Genomic DNA, 24769 nt, shown 5'->3' with positions numbered 1-24769 from the left:
GTAAGCTGTTTTCTACCTCAAATGGTGTTACTGTGTCTGGATATGCCCTTCTGTGTGGTACGCTTTGTTAGCAAACACTGTCTCTATGGCAAGGATAGAGACAAAACACTGAAGTCAGAACCTATGGCTTCCACTCGAGATCAGAGGGATGCACCAACTCTTGCCAAGCGAAAAACAAAACCGGACCATCGTGTATTCTTGGCGCCTTGGCGTTCTTTCCCACGGAGATGAAGTCTCGTCTCTTTGAAGCACGAAGTGTTCTAGCGCGAGAAGTTGGAATACGAGTGTCCCAGCGTGTTCTTTTAGTACGCTTTTTTCCCATGGAGATGAAACGTTCTAGCGGTGGCGTCGGAAAGCGAATTTCCTGGTGCTTAAGTACCGTGTCTACATGAAACGACGACGACGAGAGGAGATGCCGACAGTCCGAACTTCTAAGGGGCTTTGCCCCTAAAAGACCACCGCCTTTCTAGGAGACTCGTCATGTTGGCGAAAGATAGGAGCGATTTCTCAATGACCCTGTCTGATCGCGGTAAACTGGACGCGAGTCGGATCCAGGTCTCGTGGAACGATACCTGAAGCATGCCTTGTTGAAATTACAGCCGCGGAGGTAGGTAAATTGGTACAGCATCGGGTACCACCTGAGGCGCATGTTTTTTGTCGCGTTCTCTGTAAGAACATTCCAAAAAATTTGTACTTACACACTATCATATGAATCCTCGCGGTCTTTTTTTATAATTCTTATTATGGTTTCTTGCACAGCCCACGAACCTTCTTAATACAGCTCCGTTGCAGGACACATGACCATCACCTCGCAGCAGCATCACGTTATGTTCGCGACTGATTAATTGTTTTTGAGAGTTTTGTCAGGATTTCTTGCGCGGCTAAAATGGAAAGGAAACCTTGCTTAGTGTTGATTATGACGTTTAACTGATGGCTTTCCTTGGCCCAAGGGAGATTAAAGGTGGCATGAAGACAAATACAATTTCGGTTCATTAAAGAGACTGCTTCGTCTAGACAGCTATTATACAAATTTTATCGCAAACCTCGAACAAACAGTCTGGATATTAAGGAAAACAGGTGAATCAGTTCCTACTCCACAGCCAATTTCTGGCAGAGTCTCTGTGACGTCACATGATCTTGCTTGTGAGATTGGCGGTCTCCGACCAAAGCCATCGTCAAGAGACATGCCCGGGCTATTGTAGTTGGGCCCCTATCCCGTGTGATTGTAGAATGATGCCGTGCAGCCAATACGCCGATAACTATACGCTTTTTGTGCTGGCTTGTATTGCGTCACTGCTGGTGCTATCGCGCTACTGTATCCCAAACTTTGACATTTTCTTTAATGGTTCTTGCTTTTTTTTGTTTAAGAAAAAAAGTATTTCGTTTAACAGAAGAGAAAGTTGGGCGGGTTGGTGATGCATTCTGGGAATAAGCGCGAAAAAGACGACACGTAGAGAAAGAAACGGAAGCGCGCCGTCCTGTGTGTTCTTTTCTACGTGTCGTTTTTTTCGCGCTTATTCCCAGAACGTCTTTCGTGACCAGAACAGAGCTGAGTAAATTACAGAAGACTAGTTCTTTCAAGTGTAACTAGGCTGTATTTTGCCTTCACGGGCCATTTAAAGCTATTCGACGCAACTCTTCGTGTAGCACCGGTTGACGATTATTTACACAATGTCACTGGATATCGGTCAAAATTAATCCGGAGCCCTTCACTACGGCGCGCCTCATCGCCTGTGAAGCATCGGCGCGTAAAACCCCCCAATCAATCGATCAATCAATCAATCAATCAATCAATCAATCAATCAATCAATCAATCATGTCACTGGATATATTTACGCAGTTAGGTCGCATTTAAGATAAAAGATTTCGGTACGCGAGATATCGCCTTATGGGCGAGTTTTAACGCGTTTTTTGAAAAGAATATCCGTTGTTTGAAATTGCCAAGTACCGGAGCAAAAAAAAAAAAAAAAAAATTCACGCATCTCCTCCACGAAGTGAATCATAACGAGTGGGCGAAGCGCTGGGGATCGTTCTCACGTAAATCACCCGTGAGAGTGCTTACTGCTGCTAAAACGATTTCCAATCCAATTCAATATAGTACAGTTCAATTTAATCCAATCCAATCCAGATCCATTCAATCCAATCCAATTCAATGCTCCTCGCGCATGCGCAGCACGGCTCTCCAAGTGCTATCTCTCTCTCTCTCTCTCACCTTCTTTTTGTGAATCTTTTATTTTGTTCTTGTTAACCTTTTGTGAACCGTTTGTTCACAGATGTTTCGATTTTCACGGTGCTGTGCCGTGAGCACGGACGCCGGACGCCGGACAAGCCTTGGCCTTAAAGTGCTTCGCCCCTAAAAGCGACAGCAGGGCAGAGGGGACGGTAGGCAAGTGACCGGGGTGCGGTCACAGACTCACAGGCGTCGATGAACTGGTAGGTGCCGTGGAAGACGTCGGCGGTGTCGTTCTCGTAGTCGGTGTAGAAGCCGATGACGAGCGTCCGGTGCATGGAGATGCGCCGGCGGGGAAACACGCGCCCGCAGTAGCGGCCCCCGAACGGCGTGCTGATCAGGTCGCTGCTGGGGTCCGCCAGCTCCGTGTACAGGTCCACGTACTCGCGGCTGCAGCTGCGCGGTTGAAAAAGAATGGGAGATCGGGTACTTCCGTTTAGCGACATAGAAACACACGTTCCAAAATTGGAATCCTCGAACTGCCGGCCCCTTTACAGCAAATGCAGAGCGGTCTTCCCATCACGTGCGAATTACTTGAAGAGTTAGATGAGTGTCTCTGCGAGGTATTTTGCGTAGTTTGTCATACCCAATAGGCAGCTTGACTTTCAAACCAAGAAAGGTGGAAGGTGGGTGAAGAGAATTCAGTTCTTTGGCAGAATTCTGGCACGCAACAGGGAGAAAGCTAGTATCATCACTTTGAGTTCCCTCGGGATGGGTTATGAAGAACTCTTTCTTTTACTGTCGGATTACGTGTTTGTTAGTGACATTCGATGTCGCCACTGATTATCAGTGTGACTCCGCTATGGGTTTTTATTCCGCTCACTTACTTTCAACGTTTTATTTTTTTTTCTAAATTGGTTATAGTTTGGTGCTGCCCTCCTCCACGATGTTTCCTGTAACCACGATCGTTCTCAGCACTGATCTATCTTTGCACGACACTTTCCCTCACTTTTGTCTAGATTAAACACAGAGACCATTTCGGGGAGTGGTTACAATGGAAAAATCACTGCACCAATTCAAGCAAGTGTTTGACAGTGTCATGAGGAGAAGACGAAGAAGTGGGCTATTGCACATAGCACCACGCTTGCCCATCTTCGAAGAAGATGACGCATATAGTGTGACATTCTAGGGCTCGCGCCAAGATGGTTGACGCCCATAAAACCATCGCCTCATCCATCATGGTTCGTCTCATCGTTCTGCCGCCGCGTAACAGAAGCATTAGGCTATGTTCAGACTACTGACGCAAAAGCCATATCGTGATCTATGGGCGTAAAAAAGACGGCATGTCACGCAGTTAGGTTGGCTGAGACGTGAAATGACGTCATTCTTCAAAGTTATTGCGACAGTTGCGGCAAGTCTGAATCCGACCTTATAGTAGCTACGTTCCACCGGATTTTTTTCAGTAGCACAACACTTTTTCAAAATAGCAGGACTTTTGCCATCATGATACTAAACATAGCAGAATTTGGCATATAAGATCTGGTCGTAAAAAAATTAATGGTTTGACTATACAATTTTTGGAAGTTTTGTGTGCGTGTACATGTGCGTGCGCATTAGCTGCGAAAAAAGAAAACGTGCCTCAGTAAGCAGATTTAGACCCTCCCCGTGTTGATAGAGAACAAAAAATTGTGCCTCGATGCTGCAGCATTTTTCTGCCTCGTTACTTATTTGCCCAGGCGATCGTGTAGAGAAGAAAGAGTTCTTTTCTTCTAACAGCAGAGCTGTTTATGCTTGAGCTCCATCCGGGCCTGGCGTCGCTCAAAACTCGGCGCAGCAAAGTAGGGAGGGGGAAACTGCTAAGCCAAGAAACGTTAGGGGAAGTGGCAAGGAGGCAAGGAGCCCACAAGCAGGCGCAAGGAGTGCGGGCCTCAAGGACAAATTAAAGCCGTTCCACTCAATCTGAAAGCTGTCGGAAGTGCAGGGCAGTGATTCGCCGTAATGGGTGGTGGCGCCGTTATCCGCTCACTGCTACCAACCGTAACGCTCTTCGCCGCCCTGTCTCACTCCTCCCTTGGGAATATGCAATTCAAATTTCCCGCCTGCGCAGCGCTCGCGCGCCCCCTGCCTGAAACTGCGCCAGCGGGGGTTCTGTTCTGTTTGCGCTTGCTTTAATGTTGTATGCTGGAGCTGTTTTGCGTCATTTTGAACGCGTAATTTTTTTATTGCACGGCTCGAGCCTTCCTGCGTCATTTCGAACGCGCCATTTTTTTTTTTTTTTTTTGCGCGGCCGTTTTTTTCGCTTACTATCGTAAAAACCAACCCAACGAGCGTTTCTAACTAAATGAACGCGGTGATGCCAATTATATACACAGATTTTGCGAGAAATGTACCTGCAGTTTTGTTTGCGCTAAACAACGGGGAGGTATGACAAGCGCCAGCGGTTCACGAGGTTCGAATGGTTATGGCTTTTTGAACCGCGTGGTTTTTGAAGCCTCAGCGTGACTCCCTGACGATGGTACACCAGGCTCTACTTGGGTCCGTTATCCGCTGCGGCAGTCGCTTGACATCGATAGTTAGCGAGCTACGACGTCAAGGCGAGCCCACACAGTGATCTGCACTTAAAAGAAACGCTTCCCGTGGTGGGAATCGAACTTGGGTCGCTCGCGTTGTAAAACCGGAGTCTATCTGATCGCGCTATCATCGCATTCGGGGAGCTCAGCATTTCCTTTGGGCTGGTGGAGCGAACGTTGGCTCGTACTTACGAAGTTTGGATTTGGTACTTTAGGAGGACGGATTGTGGACTTCGTTTTAACTAAGTTTTCATGGAGAAAGATTTGCTTTTTAACCATCTGCCTTGTAAGAAAGGGGAGGACCTAAGAAAAGCCAAGTTACCGCTAGTGAACACCACCACCTCCATTGTTTCCTCAGTCTTCGCATCTCAACTGCAAAGGCGGCCGAACTTTTTTTTTTTTTTTTTTTTTTGGGGGGGGGGGGGGGGGGATGCCAGGTGGTACACCTCGTATCAGACGTGACGTGCGGCGGCACGAAAGACACGATGGCAGCATCGGTAATGCTATGCTTTCGCACTGCATTCCACTGGTGCGTTTCTGCTCCAACGTGTTCCATTAGTGAACAAAATTAGTGAGCTAACGACTTTCCCTTAAAAACGTCGGCCTGATTCTCCTAAGCTCGTCTTCGTCACGGTGACGCTGAAAACGTCCGATGGCTAGTGTGCACTCCGCTGCATTAAAAAGTTACTTTCACAGTCCGTAGACTGTTTGAAAGCCCATTACGAAATGCCGGGGCGTAAGCTGAGGAATCCATAAGAGTCTTAGGTTAGAAAACAGCTCAACTCTGCATTAAATACATCCAGAAGTTAAGGATGCCCTAACGGGATGAAATTAGAGGAATAGCTGCGCGAAGTTTATGAGAAGGAAAGCCATGTCGTTGCTCCTTAAAGTATTAGCGCTTAACATACCAGAAAGCACGAAACAAACAAAGGGGAAAAAAAAGAGAAATCGCTGCGGCGCACTAGCATCTCTGTCAGTCCACGCCCCCTCATGGGCTATTTACGCTTTCGACGTAGCCCAGCAACACCAGACATTTCGGCAAGCCGGTGTTAACGCGCCGTTTGCCGGTTCTGGAACCATTCTCCGTTGTCCAGCCGAGATGGCCGCCGGTCAACACCTCCCACGTGACCGTCGCCGATCGTGCCGTCCTCTCTACGCAGTCGTGTCTCTCCGTGCGATAGATGAGCCCAGACTAACAACAGCGACTTATTCCTCATGGTCTTGACTATTGCTGAGGCCCGATTTTTCGCTACAGTGCTGATGACGAGCCGCACAATGCCTAGTGTTCCTCGGTGCCGTTTCGGGCTACGCCGTCTTTATTTTCTTTGCCATCCCTTCGCGGGGGCGTTCGTCCTTCTCCCCCTGGTCACTGGGACATCAATATCTATTGTCGCGACGTTGCAGGGAGCTCATTTTCGGCAGCGGCTGCTCCCGCAGTTCTGTGTGGAAATTGGGGTCACTCGGCCGGTTACGCCGGGGCCCGTGGCCAGCGCGGTTGCTCTGGCGGCTTAGGCGTTTCGCGGAAGGTCCTGCACGAAGCGGCCATATTGGTAATGTTCGCAGCATTTGCTGTGCTGCGCAAATAGCGGGCCTGATAGTTGAGAAGACAAGGCGCACATCCGCACTGACGCATGTACCAAACGCCGCAGGGAGTGCAAGAACTATAGTAGGAGTACTAGTCATCAAGATTGCTAACTACGGGTACAGTATTCATTAGCCTAAGAATTTTTGGTGATATTTTTTTATATTTTGGGACCTCCAGACCATTTCTTACCAAAAAACGTAAAGACTTTTGCAAATTTGGTCACCGTTAAAGTTCGGTCACAAATGCTCTGAGTCACTCTTCTGATGTGTGTTCTCACCACTTTTCAGGGCTTTTTGATGGCAACAATGGTCTACAAATCAACAAAACTATCGAAGTACTGAGGTACGGAACTTGGAGACATTTAAATAGCGCTGCCGGCTCTTCGAGATTGTTGCGACAACCTTGACGAACCAAGTGCCTGCAACGCTGAGTGGCCGCTTTTCACCCGGATAATGCGCTGATTTACCGATATGTCTAAGCTAGTGCGCCTAGGAGCTTCGTGTTTTGTGGGGTGGTAACTCATTAAAGTACGCTTAGTACAATTTCAGGGTCTCTTTGTAAGTGAGCCCGTAAAATCAAGTTTTGACACATTGAGCGGGAAATATGGAGCACTAGTATGTTAGGCGTTGCGTGTTCGTTCTAACAGCGCTCACAATGACGTGTGTAAATGAAGAGTTCAGGCACTTTTTTGCATTTTATTAACGGGGAAAGAATATTTTAATGCGAGAATGGACTACTTTAAAATAAACATTAAAATGTGCGCATTACCCTAGGACAGGCGGGGATTTCTTCGAGTGAAGGTCGGATTTCCCAGAGAGAGAGAGAGAGAGAGAGAGAGAGAGAGAGAGAGAGAGAGAGAGAGAGAGAGAGAGAGAGAGAGAGAGAGATAACGATCTTTAATGAAGGCTGGTGATGTTAGCCGGGCTAAAATGCCTCACTTGCTGCATCAGATGCAGATGATGACGTGACAAAGATGATGGGGATGGTAATGAAGAAGTTGACGCTGACAGAGGCATTGAATTATTTGCCGACATTGGTCTAGACCTGTGGGCTGCAGGTACAGCCACGATAAAAAGTTTGCGGACCAGGGAAATGGCTATTTTAGGTCATTTCTGTTTCCAAAACAGCCCAACCAACTGTCGAATGCATGTCAGATGACTTATAAATACTGAATAATGAAAACTACCGCACATTATGCTCCAGGCTGCCGTGCGTAAGAGAAATAACTCCAAATTGCTGTTTTCGTGGTCCTTAAACTTCTGCTCTTGGGAGTACGTGATCAGAGTTTTTATAGCCCGTAAAGCACGTTTGGGACATGTCTGCGGACCTAAAACGTCGTTTAGTTGGATGTCCACGGAAAGCGGCAGTCCCGAAGCGCTACCTCATTGATATAGGCGTACAAATATAAGCACACATAACTCTAAATGCCAATCTAAACGAAGCATCGCTGACCTCCAATACTTAATCTTACAGAGAGGACACGGAACAAACGAAACCAATTCACTCGTAGCTCCTCATTACTTAAAGTGGCTGCGGTGAAACTCCCCAAGGCCGTAATCAGGCAATGCAAGATGTGGGCGGCCGTGTAGATCCTTCTTCCGTCTTAAGAATTGGCAGAGGTCCCGCCGCTCTCAAAAAAGAAACAATGAACGTACAGTACGCTCTCAGGAGAGCTCTTTCAATCGAATTTGCCGGCTTCGTTTTTCTTTCTCGTGGCGTACTGAACAACAAATCGCCGACATTCAACAAAGTCCGAAGAAAAGCGTACATAGCACTTCATTGTGGGCGCACGCGCCGCATTGACTGTTAGATTTTGTTGGCAACGCATTGATCCAGCGGGGAACTTTCCACTTCGATGGACAGGCGCGAACACGAACACCTCTCGACTATGTTGCAATTCGCGAAAGGATTTCCCACTCGGTCGATTTATACTCGGATGAAACACAAAATTTCTCGTGGTGGCATTCAGTATTTCCACCACAAGCTGTGTGTTCTCTTTGCAATCGCTCAATCAAAAGCGGCGCTGAACCCGGCCTTGCCCGGTAATAGTCAACTGGTGGTCTTTAATAGCGACGGCAGTTATGTTTGTGTAGAATAGGGAGCTGTAATAACAACCCGTTTTATAACAGGGTCCTTGCGGCCGCCATATTAATAGCAAAGCTGCTGTTATTAGCCGTGATTCGCGCGTTGCAAAATACTCCCCGAGCGCATACCCACTTATGGAGATTGACAAAGATTGGCAAAAAAAAAAAAAGAAATTCCTTCGTTCTCTGTAATCGTGCCAACACGTGCTCGGAACGAGAAAGACGTGTCATAGCGTACGCCCCTCGATCGTTCGTCCTCGAGTCGTCGTGGGCACGCGCTCGGTACAGCAGCAGAGCCCTCGCGCGTGGCACGAGCCCTCAGTGGAGTGCCGCCCAACCACTAAAAAATACAAATAAACGTTTTCCTCCTCCTCGTCCTCCTCCTCGCGCGCGGCAGCGCCTCAAAGTCACTCTGCTTGGGAGAGGTCACCGCGGCCGCCGCATACTCTAGAAGCCATTATGGATAATTGGAGACATGGCCACGAGTGTGCCGCTCCTTTCCGAGACGACTTGCAGATCTCGCCACCGCTGTTTCAAGTCGATGACGAAGAGCTGAGGAAGTCTACAGTTCTGAGGATGACTTTGCATCCACCACTCTCCCCGAGGACGACGACGAACTCTTCGATGCATATGGCGACGGTTACTAGCACCGCAACTATCCAAAAAATTGGGCCCATCTCCCCGCGAGGGGGACTCGAGTAAATGCGTCGCATAGGGGGTGGGTGTATTGCGTTAACGTTTAGTGTTTGGGGAGTTGGTGATAGTGAATGCGTTGTATCAGCAGCTTCTTGACGTAGTTTGAATGAGTCAAGGATATAAGGCGCGTTCGTAGCCTCCCATTCTGTGTCGGCTTTGTGGCGCAGTGGGTAGAGCACCATGTACATTGCGTTCCGCCCGCAGGGTCGAGGGATCGAAACCAGGCGCCGGATAGTATTTTTTTTATATAGTGTGAATGAGTCAAGGATATAAGGTGCGTTCGTAGCCTCCCATTCTGGGTCGGCTTTGTGGCGCAGTGGGTGGAGCACCACGTACATTGCGTTCCGCCCTCAGGGTCGGGGGATCGAAACCAGGCGCCGGATAGTATTTTTTTTTATATAGTGTAGGGGGAGGGGTGCGGACAACGACGGTGCGGACTACGACTACGGACGTAAACGCGGGTGACATCGTGAGTTACTGAAATGCTCTGCATTTAATAAACAATGATGCTGAAAATTAACTATGTCCGTCAGTGCTCACCTATAGTAACAATAGCTCCACCATTCAAGTCTTGCGCGTGAATGCAAGCTTCCCTGAACTTTTTTTGTTTGTGTTTCCTGAATTCCCTGCGGTGGCGCTTGGGGTGAGGAATTTTCATGCCGAGCACTAGATGACGGGTTCAAATCTCGCCCTTGGGGGATTTTGTGGTGACGCGTGTGAGTAATAGAATTCACCCGCCTGCACAGGTCCTGGTGCCTGTTAAAAATACCCAATGGTCTAAATTGCCTGCGGGCTTTTGCTGCGGTGCGCCTCGCACCGTAGGTATATAGCTTTGACGCTTCGCCCAATCGAAATCCGTATTCCAAGAAGAAGGCCTTCTTCACGCAGAAGAAGGCCTTCTTCACGCGAGGCTTCCCTCACGAAATAAGGTTTCCAACATAGACTTGGCAAGGTCGGTTATGTCGTTCTGTGAGCTAGTTGCGTATTCCGTGCGTAGGACAGCTGAGCAGTGACCCCCCCCCCCCCCCCCCCCACAGACATAAAAAGGCAGCCGTCATTTTTACTAAAATGTTTGTTATTAAAGGAGCCATGAAGACAAAACACCAGTTTGTGTTATTCGAAAGGTTTCGTGTTTTATAGTGCCCCTAGCGCTTGTCCGAATGCAAGCGATGATTTATTCACTGAAAAATTAATTATTTGAAGTTAAAATCTTGATTAAATCGTGCGTTTTCGTGGTCTGCAATGACATGACAGGGCCTTGTTTACCGTTAGTGAACCTAGATGGCGCCACCACATCGCGGCAAGCCGTTTTCTGCCTTTTGTTTGTTTGTGAACGTATTTGTACCTGGCTTGTTTTGTTCATGGAGACAATCGTTTCGTGAAGCATGGTGCTCGCTCGACAAATACGGTTGCGTAAGACATCGTCACTTGCGTCAATCGGCCAGTGTCGGCTGAAACAACCCCAAAGCCCCGTAGTACTGTGCAGTTAAACAAAGCATAGTGCGCGCAGTAGCAACAGCAGCACGTATCGGTACTTCTATGTTTACGTGTGCTTTCGTAACTTCCACTGTTTGTCCCACCGTCCTTAAAGCTTTAAAAAGAATGTGCCCTACATTTAAGCGCAAATAGCTCGTTCGGCAAGATCGTTTGGCAAGATTTCCCTGCCTAATTTGCGTTTGCTTTTGCCGCCCTCCGCCAATCGCAGAGCTGTCTGGTATGACATCATAGGTTCTGTTGCGGGAAATGAGCTAGTGGGTCGCATGGCCATTCCCTTTTTCCTAATTATGTAGCTTATTTGAGCGAAGTTTACGTTAAAAGGGGTATCAGTATGATTCTAACGAGGCAATCTTTTGAATGAACCAAATATCATCCCTGTTTACAACGAGTCTCCAGCTTTGTAGTCACAAAGTTGTGGTGCGCAGACCCTAACCTGAATCCGGAACTCTGGATGAATAAAAGGATGTACATACACACATACATACATACATACATACATACATACATACATACATACATACATACATACATACATACAGACAGAGAGAGAGAGAGAGAGAGAGAGAGAGAGAGAGAGAGAGAGAGAGAGAGAGAGAGAGAGAGAGAGAGAGAGAGATTTGTAAGCTGTCGATCTCATCAAGCAGGAATGAACGAGACGTAGGCAAAACGCTTACTCCGGAGACGATCCCCGGACGCGGAACCTGGTGAAGTTGATGTCGACCCTCTCGTTCTCCTGGGCGATGAAGGTGTAGATGCACTGGCGCGAGTGGCCCAGGGGGTTCTCCATGTGCGGGGCGGCGAAGCTGCCGTTCTTGGGGCCGTCAGGGTTGCTGATGAACATGCGGTCGCACTCTGCGCCAGGGCAAGAACAGAGCGAGCGCGTCTACTTAATAACCGGTCGTCCTTGTCGCGACCTGCCGTACGCATTTATTCGAATCTCCTTTGCTGTCCATTAATTACAGTTACATTTTAGCATCCACGCTGAAGTTGTAACCGCAGGCAACCAAAATTTTATATGGCTTGAAAATGCTGCGCATCGATCAAGCATAATCAGCGGCTAAAGCGGGTACTTAATTTTGCGGCACTTAAAATACAGCTCGTCTATCAGACGTCGTTATAAGGCCGACAGTTTTTCCGTACGCGTCTGCGAAAGCTCGTGTGTTGGAAACAAACTACAAAGAGTTGTCCATTTAAGTGGACCAAGGATGTAGAAGACAGTAGAGGCGCAACAAGAACACGCTCTACGGCCCTACTAATATTCGAAGGAATACAAGCTCAAAACACAGTCATTTCCGAGTTGTCTACTTACTTACTTCTCTTATTGCAGCACGTTACTATCTTGCTCCCGTGCTTCACGGCCCACTCAAATTATCCCATACACCCTGAACAGAAATGCACAAGATCTAGGTTTTTAGAAAACTTGTGCTAAGCGAAACAAATTAGTTCATTATTATGAATCCAATACAGGGGAGAAGTTACATGACCGGTTTACTTGGTCGGTTTGAAGACACCAACAGCGTCCTCAGAAAGCCGATAAGGTTGTTAAAATCGTCAGAGCATATATTATTAGAAATAGCTGCATGCTTGCGCAACCTGAAATGATGACCCGACGTGGATAAATTCTGGACATACACAATTGCACCAAACACGGAATGAAGAATGCGACAGAGATAAAAAAAAAAATGACAGGCGGTGCTGCACCAACAACGAAATACGATGTGACACGCTGCGGTGGCTCAATGGCTAAGGCGTTGCGCTGCTGAGCACGAGGACGCGGGTTCGATTCCCCGCCGCGGCGGCCGCTTTTCTGATGGAGGCGAAAAGCAAAAACGCCCGTGTCTACGAGATTTCGGCGCACGTTAAAGGTCCCCGGGTGGCCAAAATTAATCCGGAGACCTCCACTACGGCGCGCCTCATGGCCTCCGTTGCGTCGGCGCGTTAAACCCTACAATCAATCAATCAATCAACAAAAAGCACCATGTGAAAGCGCTTTTTCATCGCACGAAATTTTTTTTAAGATCGAGGCCAAGGCTTTAGTTTGGAAAGATTTCAGATTCTCCACCAACGCATAACGTTTACTGTGCCCGCCACCATTTGTAGCAACGCGCGCTGCCAAGACATCACTTCCAACGACCTGCCTTTCGGTAACATACTGCCAGCTTGGTGAAGTGGCGGTGGTGCCAAAAGAGATGGCTCATACCCACTCAGGGGGATGGGCCAAGAAAGGGGCGCTCACAGAGAGAAATTACAAAGTAATTAAAGAAACACATTTAAGGAATGAAATAAAATATTAGGGAAATATATACAGAAAAAAAAACTGCTCAAGCATGAGACGTAGCATCGGGAAGTGTTGAAACCAACATAAAATAAAATAAAAATAAAGGAAAGAAAACAAGAAAAGTATGTAGAGAAATAAAACAAGAAGGGAAGCTGGCGAAGGAGAGGCAGTGGGCGGGAAGGCACTAATAGCAGCGATCATACACGCAGGGATCTTTTTGAGGGAAGCCCGGCATGGCCTGGGGCTAGCACGGGAGACGGCCAGATTCCGAAATGAACAAGTGCACGGCGGAGCAAAGATCTGCGCGGCTAAAACCCAGTGCCTTCGCCCCGAACGATAAGATCAGAGGAACAGACAGTGGGAAGGCCAATTGGTTAAAGCTGTTTTCCAAGTATCTTTTTCGTATGGAGTACGTAAGGCATTCGCTTTGCAAACGAAAAGGACTCAGGTTAAACGCCGGCAGTGTTTTTTTTTTTTTTGCTTCTTGAGAAGAGAGAGAGAGAGAATGCGTTTAATGGAAGTTCACCCACCCAATGCTCCTAGCTTGCTACGTCATATGAGAAAGAAGGCTATGCAAGTATACGATTAGAAAAATAATTAAAGAAATATTGTCACACTATGGACGAACATTACCCGCAGGGGTATGTTCTTATTATAGGTGAAGTTGGCAGGGCCACCAAACAGCCCGAATGACCCTTGGTAGAAGATGTTCCCTAAGTTATTGGCTCGCTAATCGGTGCGCCGCTTGTTATAAATATAGCTCCTGTTTCTGTTGAGTCCATCTCTCTCTCTCTTGTGACAATATGAGTTGATGTGTCTGGATGACACAAGACATCGATATGCGCCTATGCATCTAGTAGACCTTAAAGGAGCCATGAAGAGAAAACACAAGTTTGGTTCATTCAAAAGATTGTCTCGTTAGAATCATACTGACACCACTTTTAACGTAAACTTCGCTGAAATAAGCTACATAATTAGGAAAAACGGGAATGGTCATGCGACCCACCAGCTCATTTCCCGCAACAGAACCTATGTCGTCACATGAGCTAAGCTCTGCAATTGGCGGAGGCTGGCAGAAGCAGACGCAAATTAGGTAGAACTTACAAACTAGACGAACGAGCGATTTGCGCTTAAATTTAGGGCACATTCTTTACAAAGCAATAAGAATGATGGGACAAACAGTGGAAGTTACGAAAGCACATGTAAACATAGAAGTACTGATGCGTTCTGCTGTTCGTACTGCGCACAGCATGCTTGGTTTCGCTGCACAGCACTACGCGGCTTGGAGTTGTCTCAGACGACACTGGCCGATGGACGCAAGCAACGGTGTCTTACGTGACCCCATTTGTCGAGCGAGCACTGTTTCAGGGAACGAATATTTTCTCCCAGAACAAAAACAAGTCAGGTTTAAATACGGGCAAAAACAAACCAAACGCTTGCCACGGTATGGTGGCGCCAGCTAGGTTACGGAACGTAAAGAAACGCGGGAACAAACCAACACCGCTGTACAGGGTGGAGACAACCTTTGAACGGTCCCGTGCCGCCGCAATTGGGCCAACGGGCTCAACGCGTTATTCTTTTCGTTTCCCACGAGACCTAGCAACGCGAAACAGACAATATGATTCAAACTTCTTCAGTAAACCGCGTTGCGGCGATAATTTTAGCGCGGTTTTAACACAATGACTTGCTTCGGCGGCGAGCGAGCAACCGAAAATGGCGGCGCCAGCGTATACGTGTCTCTACCCTGTACGGCGGATGCGTGAATGAAGGTACTCTAGGCTGCAGAGCTACACTCTAGCAGAGCGGTCGGTTTCAGTGATGTCACTTGGGACCACGAAAACGCACGATTGAGCGGGAAAATCAAAATTTTAACCTAAATTGTTTAATTTCTCAGTGAATAAAGCACCGTTTGTATCCGGACAAGCGCTGGGGGCACTATAAAACACGAAATCTTTCGAATAAAACCAACTTGCATTTTCTCTTCATGGCTCCTTTAAATGCATATTTAGGGTGCTTCCTGGGCTCAGCGAGCGTTCGGAAACCATTTTACATCGCCTGCGACTGATTGTGGCTTACACAAGGCATTTCCGCTTCTTAACTTCGCAGGCCTGTTTCCCGATTTGTTCGGCATGTGACATACGAGAAGTCAAGAAGAGCTACTATATATGTCATTCAGACAGAGGCGAAATTCACGTTAGTTTACCAGCAGTGCTTTCACAATAAAGCAAGCCCAGTGCTCCGACTTTTGCTCAGTTTTATTACCGTAGCTTAGCAGCGCACACCGAGTAGAGAAAATTAAATCAGCAAGTTGAAAAAAAAAAACGTGTTCATGATCTCCTGCTATTTTCGATAGTCTTCCAGGAACAAAAGAGGTAGTTTTGAGGCGGAACCCTTAAATGGTGCTGCTCAACCTCGAAGACACTGAGCGGTGACGTTGCCTCTGCCTGGGAGTCCTCAGCCATGATTTGGCTCTCGCACTGCATGGCTGGGCATCTTGATTACACCCATCACCGCTTCCAGCACCATCGTCCCGGTAGAAGGGCACGTCTTCGACGTTGCCGCGCCGCCCTTCATGCTGCCTGCGAAAATACCGGCCGTAGTACCGCCGGGGAGGATTCTTCCACGATCCGGTGCCAGTGGTGTCACGCTGGCAGTCTTTCTGTGACTGCCACCGTCGCGGCCTCTACCTTCAGAAGCTCCATATCCTCCAGCTACTTGTGGGTCACCGCGGCCCCTGCTGCGTTGCCTGCTACCTCAACTGCTGTAGAAACGCCTTCGAGAAGGACTGCGCAGCCCGCCGGATCCTTCATTACCTTCCTCCATAAGCCTGAACGACTGGCGCTCGTGGTCTCTGCTTGTCGTCGGTGGCTTCACCGCTCCGCGCGGCACTTGCCCCATGTGCCAGTTGCTGTACCACCCGGGAGGGTAGCGACGTCCCGTGGTGAGTCCACCTCTCCTCCTGAAAACGCTTCGGCGGCCGGAGGGGTGGCCTCCGGTGCTCACCGACGGCCTGGTGTGGCTTACGGCGACCCTGCCGTCCCTTGAGGCGCCGTAGATACCACTGGCTTTCCTTTACGGGCACTCTGCAAAGACCGGTCACATTGGCCGCCTCGAGGCCCTTCTGGCCGACCGCCACGTCGAAATTCACCGCCTGTCCGTCGCCTACGCTGCGCAGAAGCTTCGGGTTGTTTCGCTTTATCGCGCTGTGATGGACGAAGACGTCCAGGTGGTTATCGTGCCGGTTGTTGAAACCGCGAACGTTCTTCACGATGATCCACCTGACGGTTCCCTGCACTCGGGTGGCGACTGCAGTCTTCGCCTTTGTTTTCCCGGCGACGTCCACTGCGGTCTTCCGCGCTGCTATCCGGCCCGGCACGATCCTCGCACTCCAGCTGTGTCCGTGATGCGATGCCGCAACCGTGAATCAGGGGTTGGCCCTGGGCGGGGCGATCGCCCAAGATGAAGGAGAAATTGCTGGCTGCGAGCGCAGTGCACAGCGGAAGCGCAGCAGTCAGAACGACACGATGGCGACGTGTCTCAGGTGCCGCTCTTCTTCTTCCTCATCGACTTGCGTCGAGCGGCGTCGTCAAACTATTATGCCCCGTTACGAAAAAACGCTGCGCAGGCATTGCGGTGACCGAAAGCGACAGGCTTCACTTTGCATATATTAGTTTAAAAATTTATGATATTACATAAAGTTTTGCAGTAGTACATGCTAGGTGGAAACCTGTCGCTGCAGTCACGTGCCACCGCAGGCGACGCCAATAACCGTTCCTCTTCTACTTGGCTTGGCTTGCCACATGGCATCTTTTCGCTCCTAAAGCCAAAATCAACAAAAAGAAGGGTAAAATTCTTTTCCTGTTCGTCTCGCACGAAGCTTCCAAACAATATTTGACAACTGAATCTTTTGGAGCTCCACTTTTATATTGCCGCGATGATACCTGGACATTCGTCTTCTTGTGGCATGTACCGCCTTGAATGTTATTAACCCTGTACAATCTCTCTGTTGGAGGTAAGCGCCATGTGCGATGGACAGCCATGTTGCACGGAGACGACGGCGTTAGAGCTCGTGCTCGAGCTCCTGCGCTCGCGCCCGCCATCTTCGGGAGCTGCCTGCTAAACGCCCGCTCTTCCTGGTCCCTTCAATCAGGCGCTTCGTCTAATAAATAGGTTCCGCCCGCCTGTCATCGGTCTACGGTTTACGCCTGCGCCAAACAACTTTAAATATTTGCGACGACGCAGAGCAGTGGTCGGGTGGAAAAAGATCGGCCAGGGCCGCAGACATTGATCAATGGCTGGCTGTTTGCTCTTTTTAAATACAGGAAGGATGGTTTAATTTACAGCTCGGCCTGCTGGGCCAAGGAACTGTTTATAGGGCTTCCGATAGCTCCTGAGCCCAAAAGTGTAGTGATTGCTCTTCCCTTAGTGGTAACACCGATGGTTTTCCACTTCCGCCCCACAAGACGATGCAAGCGCCCATACAACCGGTGACCACGACATCGCTGAAAAGTTGGAGGCACTACTCGTCTACGAGGATCCGGAGAACCAGAATGATCTGGTGAACCGGGCGAAAACGGCAGCCACCGCCAGAGGTTTTCTGGACTGAGGAGACCTAGCACCACGGACGGGCAAGGACCAAGTCCTAGCTAGTATTTTCAGCCGGTAAACGTAGTTGCCCGCATGCAGAAGCCGATTTGGTCATGTTCGCATGTAAGCACTGAAATGTCCGTGTTCGGAAATTAAGCTGCTTGCTTATCAGTACGTTTGCTACTCTAAGAAGCCATATATGGGCTTATAACTGAGTTATAGATTTTGCCCAATTTTAAACAGCAAACTAACTGTAATACGCTCTGTTCTGTAGGAATCTTCCAGCATACTGCTACTTTAAATCACACTGCCCAGTTCAGTCGCGCATGCGCTATACGCGCGGCTTTTTTGTCTAAACAAAGAAAAAAAAAAACTTTGTCAACGCTCATTGACTTGTTAGCTCGACCTCGTGTGAACGCTGGGCACGCCCTCAACTAGCCACCGGTTAACTCGATTGCTAGTTGGCTCGCTTGATTGCCTGCTAAATCGGTAAAGCCGGTAGTTTCACTCTCACATTTTATGCACTCGCCGGGTGGTTTCTGGGCAAAAGGTGAACACCCATTATAAAGAAAAATCGTCCACCTTCGCATTTGAGATGCGAAGACTGAGGAGACAGCGGAGTTCGTGGTCTTCATTAGCTTTAACTTGACTTTTCTTAGGTCCTCCCTTTCTTTAGAGAAAGATGGTTAAAAAGCGGAGCAAACGGCATTTTTCCATGCCAACTGACTTAAATCTAAGTCCGGGATCCACCATCCTAAAGTCCCAAATCCAGACCGCCAAAGTCCGCTTCAACTCAGTCAAATTCCAAAGCCAACGGCCGCGCTACGAACCCAAACGAAATGCCGAGCGCCCCGAATGCGGTGATAGCTCAATCGGTTAGACGCCGGCTTCATAACGCGAGGGAACCATGTTCGATTCCAACCAAGGGGAGCGTTTTTTTTTTTCTCACTCCCGATACCTTCTCGCGGGCTTCTTGTCTTCCCGCCACTTTCACTCACGCTTCTTGGCCTAGCATTCTCTTCCTCTCCACTTCGATCAGCGGGATTTCCTGCTAACGATCAGCACGGCCAGAGGAAAGCTTAAACAGCTCCGCTGTTTTAAAAAAATAACGATGAACACGCGTTAACAAATGAATTCAAATGATCTTTACACACACAATTTTTCTTTTCCCTCCGCGCCTGCGTGTACTTCATCAGCTTTAAACGGGGCGCCAAATGTCCCGCAGCGAGCAGCTCGGGCACTTCATCGTCCGCATGGAAGTGTGCGTGCACGTGTCTGTGTGCGCGCGTGTGCCTCGCGTCATGATTTATGTTGCCTGGGAGACTCTTCTCGAAACCGCGATAAATCATCAGGTATTTTGCCTCCCTTGCGAGCAGATTTTTTAGCGCGCAGTTTCGTAGAAACGTGATTGAAGAGTATATATCCTGCCTTGTTTTGGTCGTGGAAGTAAAGATGCAGACTATGCAAACGTGAAGCCGCCGAAAAGTGAATTTCAATCAGGATAAATTGAATCCTTTAAAAAAGCAAGAAGCGTCGTGTTCCCGCGAAAAAAACAGTGTAAACGACCATAAAAAGTTCCTAAACAAACTTAGGAGTCTTTTTCAGAACTGTGTTATTCGATGCCACGCTCAAAATTGAAGTGTAATGTCAGGAGTGGCGCTTGCAACTACTTGTCATTTCTCGAAAGGAAAAAAAAAAAAGAGTTAGTTAGGCGCCCTTTTCAGTAACTATTTCACCATTGCAAGCCTAGCTCTTAAAGATCTTCTGTAAACGGAAGGTGGAGGTAATAACGAAATGCAGTCTTTAATGTACACACACCAAATGTAAGGGCTCCGTAACTTGGCAACATGAGTTAGCCATTTTGGCCGTCAAAGCAAAAATGCCCGTGTGTACGAGATTATGGCGCACGTTAAATATCCCAGGTAGTCAAAATTAATCAGCAACCCTCCACTACGGGGCGCCTCATTGCCTGCGTTGCGTCGACGCTTTAAACCCTACCGTCAATCAATCAATCAATCAATCAATCAATCAATCAATAAATCAATCAATCAATCAATCAATCAATCAATCATTTTGGTCGTCCAATTAATGCGGTACTTGGTTCTTGCAAGTTACCTGTTTATCACAAAATAAAGGGCTGACGATTACTATAGTCCCTAATGCGAAATTTGTGCGCAGCGCTAACTGCAGTCTTCTCGCGGCGCATAGCTTCCGCGTCTCAGGAAGTGATCGCGTGATGAGCGAACCTAGGGCTAGCCACTTTACCTAGGGTGGCGGCGCGCTACTCAGCCGTGATCTCGCAAAGCGTCGCCGCCGCCGAGCATGCTGTTGTAAATCGTGTTTGAACCTCCCGCGCAAATGTCAGTGATGGTAAGCTTCTGCGTCGGCGGAGCGAACTGCGTCTCAGGAAGTGATCGCGTCATCGCCGACCGCACGACGGCACGCGCTGCTATGGCGTCATCTCGTCATCACAGCAAAGCTTCTCAGCAAAGATTTACATGCTGCGGGGAAGCTCCAAACAATAAACGCTACTGGCGCGAAAGTTAGACCTGCTGCTCAACCGAAAACTCATAAAATCCAGCTCCGCCCACCGACGCAGACATAATACAAAGTATCATCACTTTCACGATAAAAATGGCCGCGGCGAAGCTCAGCTAACCCTGTATATGCGAAGCGAAAGCTTAGCTAAGCCTGGTTAAATCTTGCTTTCACTTGGGTAACCTTTGATTAGGCTATAATTGTTACACTATTCGTCCAGAGTGTGCCTTTGTCTTCAGTTATGGTCCCGCATCCGGCATTTTCCGAGCCGAACTACATGCCGGGCGATATCCGTGGGGCGGTAAGACGCCGCTTGCCGACAACGGCTCAAAGATCCTGATTTCCGCGCAACGCTCAGAGAAGACGACCCGGCCTCGCTCTCATTCATGGCCAAGCCGGAGAGCGCATGCGCCAAGCCGGCGGCGGCAGCGGCGAACACGGTCGTCGTCGGAGCTCGGCACGGCGAGTCGCGTGATGCATTGCCAAGGGTGCAGTGCAGCTGCGGTCAAATGAAGGTCAAATTTCCCGCGACGGCGAAACCGCTCGACGAGACCAGTAAAACAATTATCGCGTTTTCCCCATTATGTAGAGAAGTAAATGGGCGTAAGAATTAAAATAAAACGGCCGCAATTTCCACGCAATATTCTAGTACAATTTTACTACTTCCGTAATTTACGCTTCGCCAAAGTTTCGGAAATCATCATAATCGTCGGCAGAGCTCTGCAGGGTGAAATCCTCTCCCAGTGACCGCAATCTGCTCCTGTCCTGCGCTCTCTGAGCCCATTCTTTGCCCCCAAGTTTTATTATTCCGACTGACTTTTTTTTGTGGAATTTTATGAAAGTGTTGTACTTCTTTAGAACGCTTCCGGTAAAAAAATTAAATGTAAAAAAAAAACGGAACTCCTTTTGGTATATTTTTGCACATTACCTCCTGTAGCGCTGTTCAGGCTCTCTCCGGACTAGCGTTGCACATGGTAGAGACATCTTTCTACGGTAACTTTCATGCGAGCCATTATGCTGGTGACGACTGACTAGAATAGACACAGGGAAGTTCCTTCGACCGGGGTCCCCAAGTACAACGCGGTAGGCGTTATCGACAGCGACATTGACAACACTATTTTCAGAATGCGGCCCCGAGACGCATTTGCGTTCAAAAGGGCCTCGAATCGTCGCTTCAATTCATGAACCGCAGCGCGCCAGTATCCGAAGTGAGCTCGATTACCCCTCTTTAAAACTTTCCAGTGCTTACGTTAGGCATATAAACCATTCCATGGACGAAAACAATGATGCAGAGACTTATCCAAATCCGGGCAAGGCATTACGTCCAACGCGTTGCTCAATTTCCGCGGCTTGAAACTTGTGGCCGTTTCAGAATACAGTGGCAGTAATCCTTGGCTGGCTTCAGTAGCTCTTTTACTGCAGGCGATATTATATACTTTTTTTTTAAAAGAAGAGACTGAACTTGGCACAGTTCGCACAGATTGCGACATACGGCAGTGCCAATTTCAAAGAAACACCCATTGTAGAATTCTACAGGCAAACATTTTATGCTACCACCGGCCGCGGTGGCTCAGTGGCTAAGGCGTTGTGCTACTGAGCGCGAGGAGGAGTAGGAGGAGGAGTGAAACTTTATTTTTGATCAGAATAAAAGAGAGTTAGGGCCTGTGGCCCTCCGCACAGGTGCAGTCCCTATTCCGGGACCCCATTGCCACTCTCGCCCGTCGAAGTAGAGCCCTTTAAGACTCCAGCCCCGAGCAATTGAGCAGGGCTGCCTCCCATGCCTCTCTGGTAGGGGAAGGGTTGGGGATAACCCAGGGTTGCGCTGGCGTGCCCACACCATGTGGAAGGTGTCGGACACCTCCCCACAGTGCAGACTCCGCCCATCTGTTTTAGGGTAGAAATGCTTTGCTACTGCAGGGCACATAAATGTGTTCGTCTGCAGGCGCCGCAGTATTCGCTCATCGGCCTTGCTCAGACCCTTTGCAGGGGCTGGGTAAAGCCGGCGGTTATCGCAGTAATGTTTGACGATTTCTCTAAACCGCAGAAGTGGTTTGCTAATCTCCGAGCCGGGAGAGCATGGGTGAGGCGCCCGGTGGGTAAGCGCTCGGGCAGCCGCGTGCGCGGCCTCGTTACCTCTCAGACCTTGATGCCCCGGAGACCACACAATTTCTTTAGGTGCGGGGTCTACGAACCGCACCACTCGTTTTAAAATTCTGTAGGCCAAGGGTGGTACCGTGCCCGCTAAATAGCTTTCACAGGCTCGGTGAGAGTCCGTGATTATTGTCCTTGACTTCGGGTCCGAGGCGGCGAGCGCTATGGCAATCGCCTCGGCTTGCGTGGATTTAGGAGCCCGGTAGGAGGGGGCCCATCGACTTGCTGGTCCCTGTGAATTACAGCGGCAGTGAAGAACCCTAGAGGCGACGGTCCTGCCACATCAACGTAGAACACACCTCGCCCATTTCCGTATTTCATTTCCAGGGTCTTAGCGCGTGCTTCCCTCCTGCCTTCGTGAGTGTGCTTTTCCATGTTACGCGGAAGTGGGTGCACCTAGAGCCTGTGCCGCCACAACTCTGGGAGTTTGCACGTCTCCTCTGAGATGCACTCATGTTTGATTTATAGGCGATTAAGCAAGTGGCGCCCGGACGCCGTTTGTGCGAGTCTAGTGTACTGATTTGTGAGATTGGCCTCTTTCAGCTCTTGATACGAATTGAGCACTCCCAGCGCCGATAACCTGGTGTTGGAGGTAGCCACCGGGAGGTCAAGGGCTCGTTTTGTGGCCTTCCTAATGATGACGTCGATGCGATTCTCGTGTTGTTTGTTCGTACGGAGGTAGGGTACGGAGAATAGGATCCTACTGGTTACAAAGGCATGGGCAAGCCGGAGCGCGTCTCTGCCCCGTAACCCTCCGCGCTTGTTGGATACGCGTTGTATCATCCGTCCGACCTGTTCACCTGTTCGCTTCAGTTTGGCAATGGTGGTCTCTGGACTAAGTTTGCTGTGCATAAGCAGGCCCAGGATCCTAATTTCTTCCACTTCACTGATAGAACCACCTGTTAAAGAGATGCAAAGCCTTGTGTTCTCTTTAGGATTGGGTTTAATGTGCAAAAGTTCTGATTTTGTTGGGGCACATTGGAGGCCGCAGTCATTAGCATAACTTTCGACAATGCTGGCAGCCCTTTGAAGGCGGTCCTCCATTTCCCCAAGGCTGCCTTCTGTGCTCCAGATTGTTATGTCATCGGCGTTGCATCGGCGCGCTAAACCCCACAATCAATCAATCAATCAATCAATCAATCAATCAATCAATCAATCAATCAATCAATCAATCAATCAATCAATCAATCAATCAATCAATCAATCAAATCAATCAATCAGATATTTTATACTAGATCCTAACGCGACTCAAAAGTAGATTTTCCCCACTCTTGTCTGCTGCTGCATTACACGAATAAACTCGCGTAAGCCTCCACTGCAACTATTAAGCTGAAGTCTGGGACCGTAGGAAATTTCGTCTCGTAGAAAGGAAGAACACCGTGGCGTCCGTCACGGCCGCCTCGCGAACTACTCCAATGACGTCGCACTGTTAGCAATATGGCTTCACGCTGTCCCAGTCTCGAAATTTCTGTGTTGACCCAGTTTTTAATTAGTGTCGATTCTTTGTTGCGTCAAGCGCAGTTCCTGCAAGTTGAACGCGCTACCAACCCGCTGTATTCCGCCGTGTGGACATATTCTGTTCTCGCCACTGTTAACCTCACCCAGTCCGCGGGGAGCACGGCGCCAGGGAAACGGCCCTTTTGAACGGAGTTTTCTCGCAAAAAAATGCATGTAACTAATCCATAATATAAACTGTCCCAGCGACTCGTATCATCTTACTTCGAAATGCAGAGCATTCTTTCTGAGACACAACCCGCTTCTTGTTTCTAATTTTCCTCGCAATTAATAGCCCATATTAATAGCCGTGCGTAAGGTAGTTAGTACGATGCCAAGTATGCAGCGCCATTACGAACGCTTATTTCTCAGAGCAAATACCTTGCGGCCTACGAAACTCTGAAAATGGGAACATTCACTTCCAAAGAAATAGCCTTGGTTCGAAAGGAAGGACAGGTAAATGATTGCTACTGTGTAATAAAAACACGACATTATTTATGCCTTTTTGTTCCTCCTTTCTTCCTCCTTCTTTTAAGCTCTTATATCCCATCCGCCGGGAGCTTCATCGTACAACCACGAGCTTTCTCGGGAGCGCTGCTCTGCTCGTCTTCCACGCTGCTTAAACGACCCTCCCGAGACAAGACACGTTGAATCGCCGAGACCTTGGGTTCCTCGCGCCAGTGAATATTCACTTCGCTGTGCACTCTCTTTCGCGAGAAAAGGCGTCATTGTTTTTCCCGCTGCGGCCGATTCGTTTCTTGCGCTGCGTCCGCGAAAAGGGGAGTGGAGGGGAAGACGGTGTAAGTAGTAGCCATTTGTTTCTACAATATGCGTGTTTTCGTGGTGGAAAGCAGAAACCGAATGAGATTGTGGGGGAAATACAAATGAAAGCTAGGGACGGGATTCCGGGGGAAAATAAGCAACTAGCGAATAAAAGTTCTCCCTTTTTTTTTGTTACTGTGTTGTTTAATAGTATACTGAAATGCTACAGGGCGTTAAATCTGGCAGCGAGCTTGACTACACAGCGATTCCCGGTTGTAAATGAAACGGCAGCTTGAGGTTCCAAACACAAAGCATTATATATCATTTGGGAAACATCTATAAGCTTCCCGGGGCAAA

At 48.7% G+C, this 24769-nt stretch overlaps 1 protein-coding gene and 1 long non-coding RNA gene across 5 annotated transcripts in view; one reads left to right on the top strand and one right to left on the bottom strand.

The window, feature by feature from the left end:
* LOC144152979 (cubilin-like) overlaps positions 1-24769 on the bottom strand; it is a 276959-nt gene that overhangs the window by 61961 nt on the left and 190229 nt on the right. For all 3 annotated transcript variants that reach the window (XM_077684590.1, XM_077684593.1, XM_077684591.1), the window contains 2 exons: positions 11277-11454; positions 2418-2626 (listed from right to left, as the gene is read on the bottom strand). In XM_077684590.1, the coding sequence (XP_077540716.1) occupies positions 2418-2626; positions 11277-11454 (387 nt within the window). The remainder of the gene's footprint in view (positions 1-2417; positions 2627-11276; positions 11455-24769) is intronic.
* LOC144152980 (uncharacterized) overlaps positions 1-24769 on the top strand; it is a 99416-nt gene that overhangs the window by 72349 nt on the left and 2298 nt on the right. The window lies entirely within an intron of this gene.

The sequence above is a fragment of the Haemaphysalis longicornis genome, unplaced genomic scaffold, assembly GCF_048455015.1.
Source record: "Haemaphysalis longicornis isolate Haplotype H1 unplaced genomic scaffold, Haemaphysalis longicornis Haplotype H1 scaffold_9, whole genome shotgun sequence".
Classification (NCBI taxonomy): Eukaryota; Metazoa; Arthropoda; class Arachnida; order Ixodida; family Ixodidae; genus Haemaphysalis; species Haemaphysalis longicornis.
The sequence above is the reverse complement of the archived record's forward strand: the minus strand, read 5'-3'. Positions and strand labels throughout refer to the sequence as shown.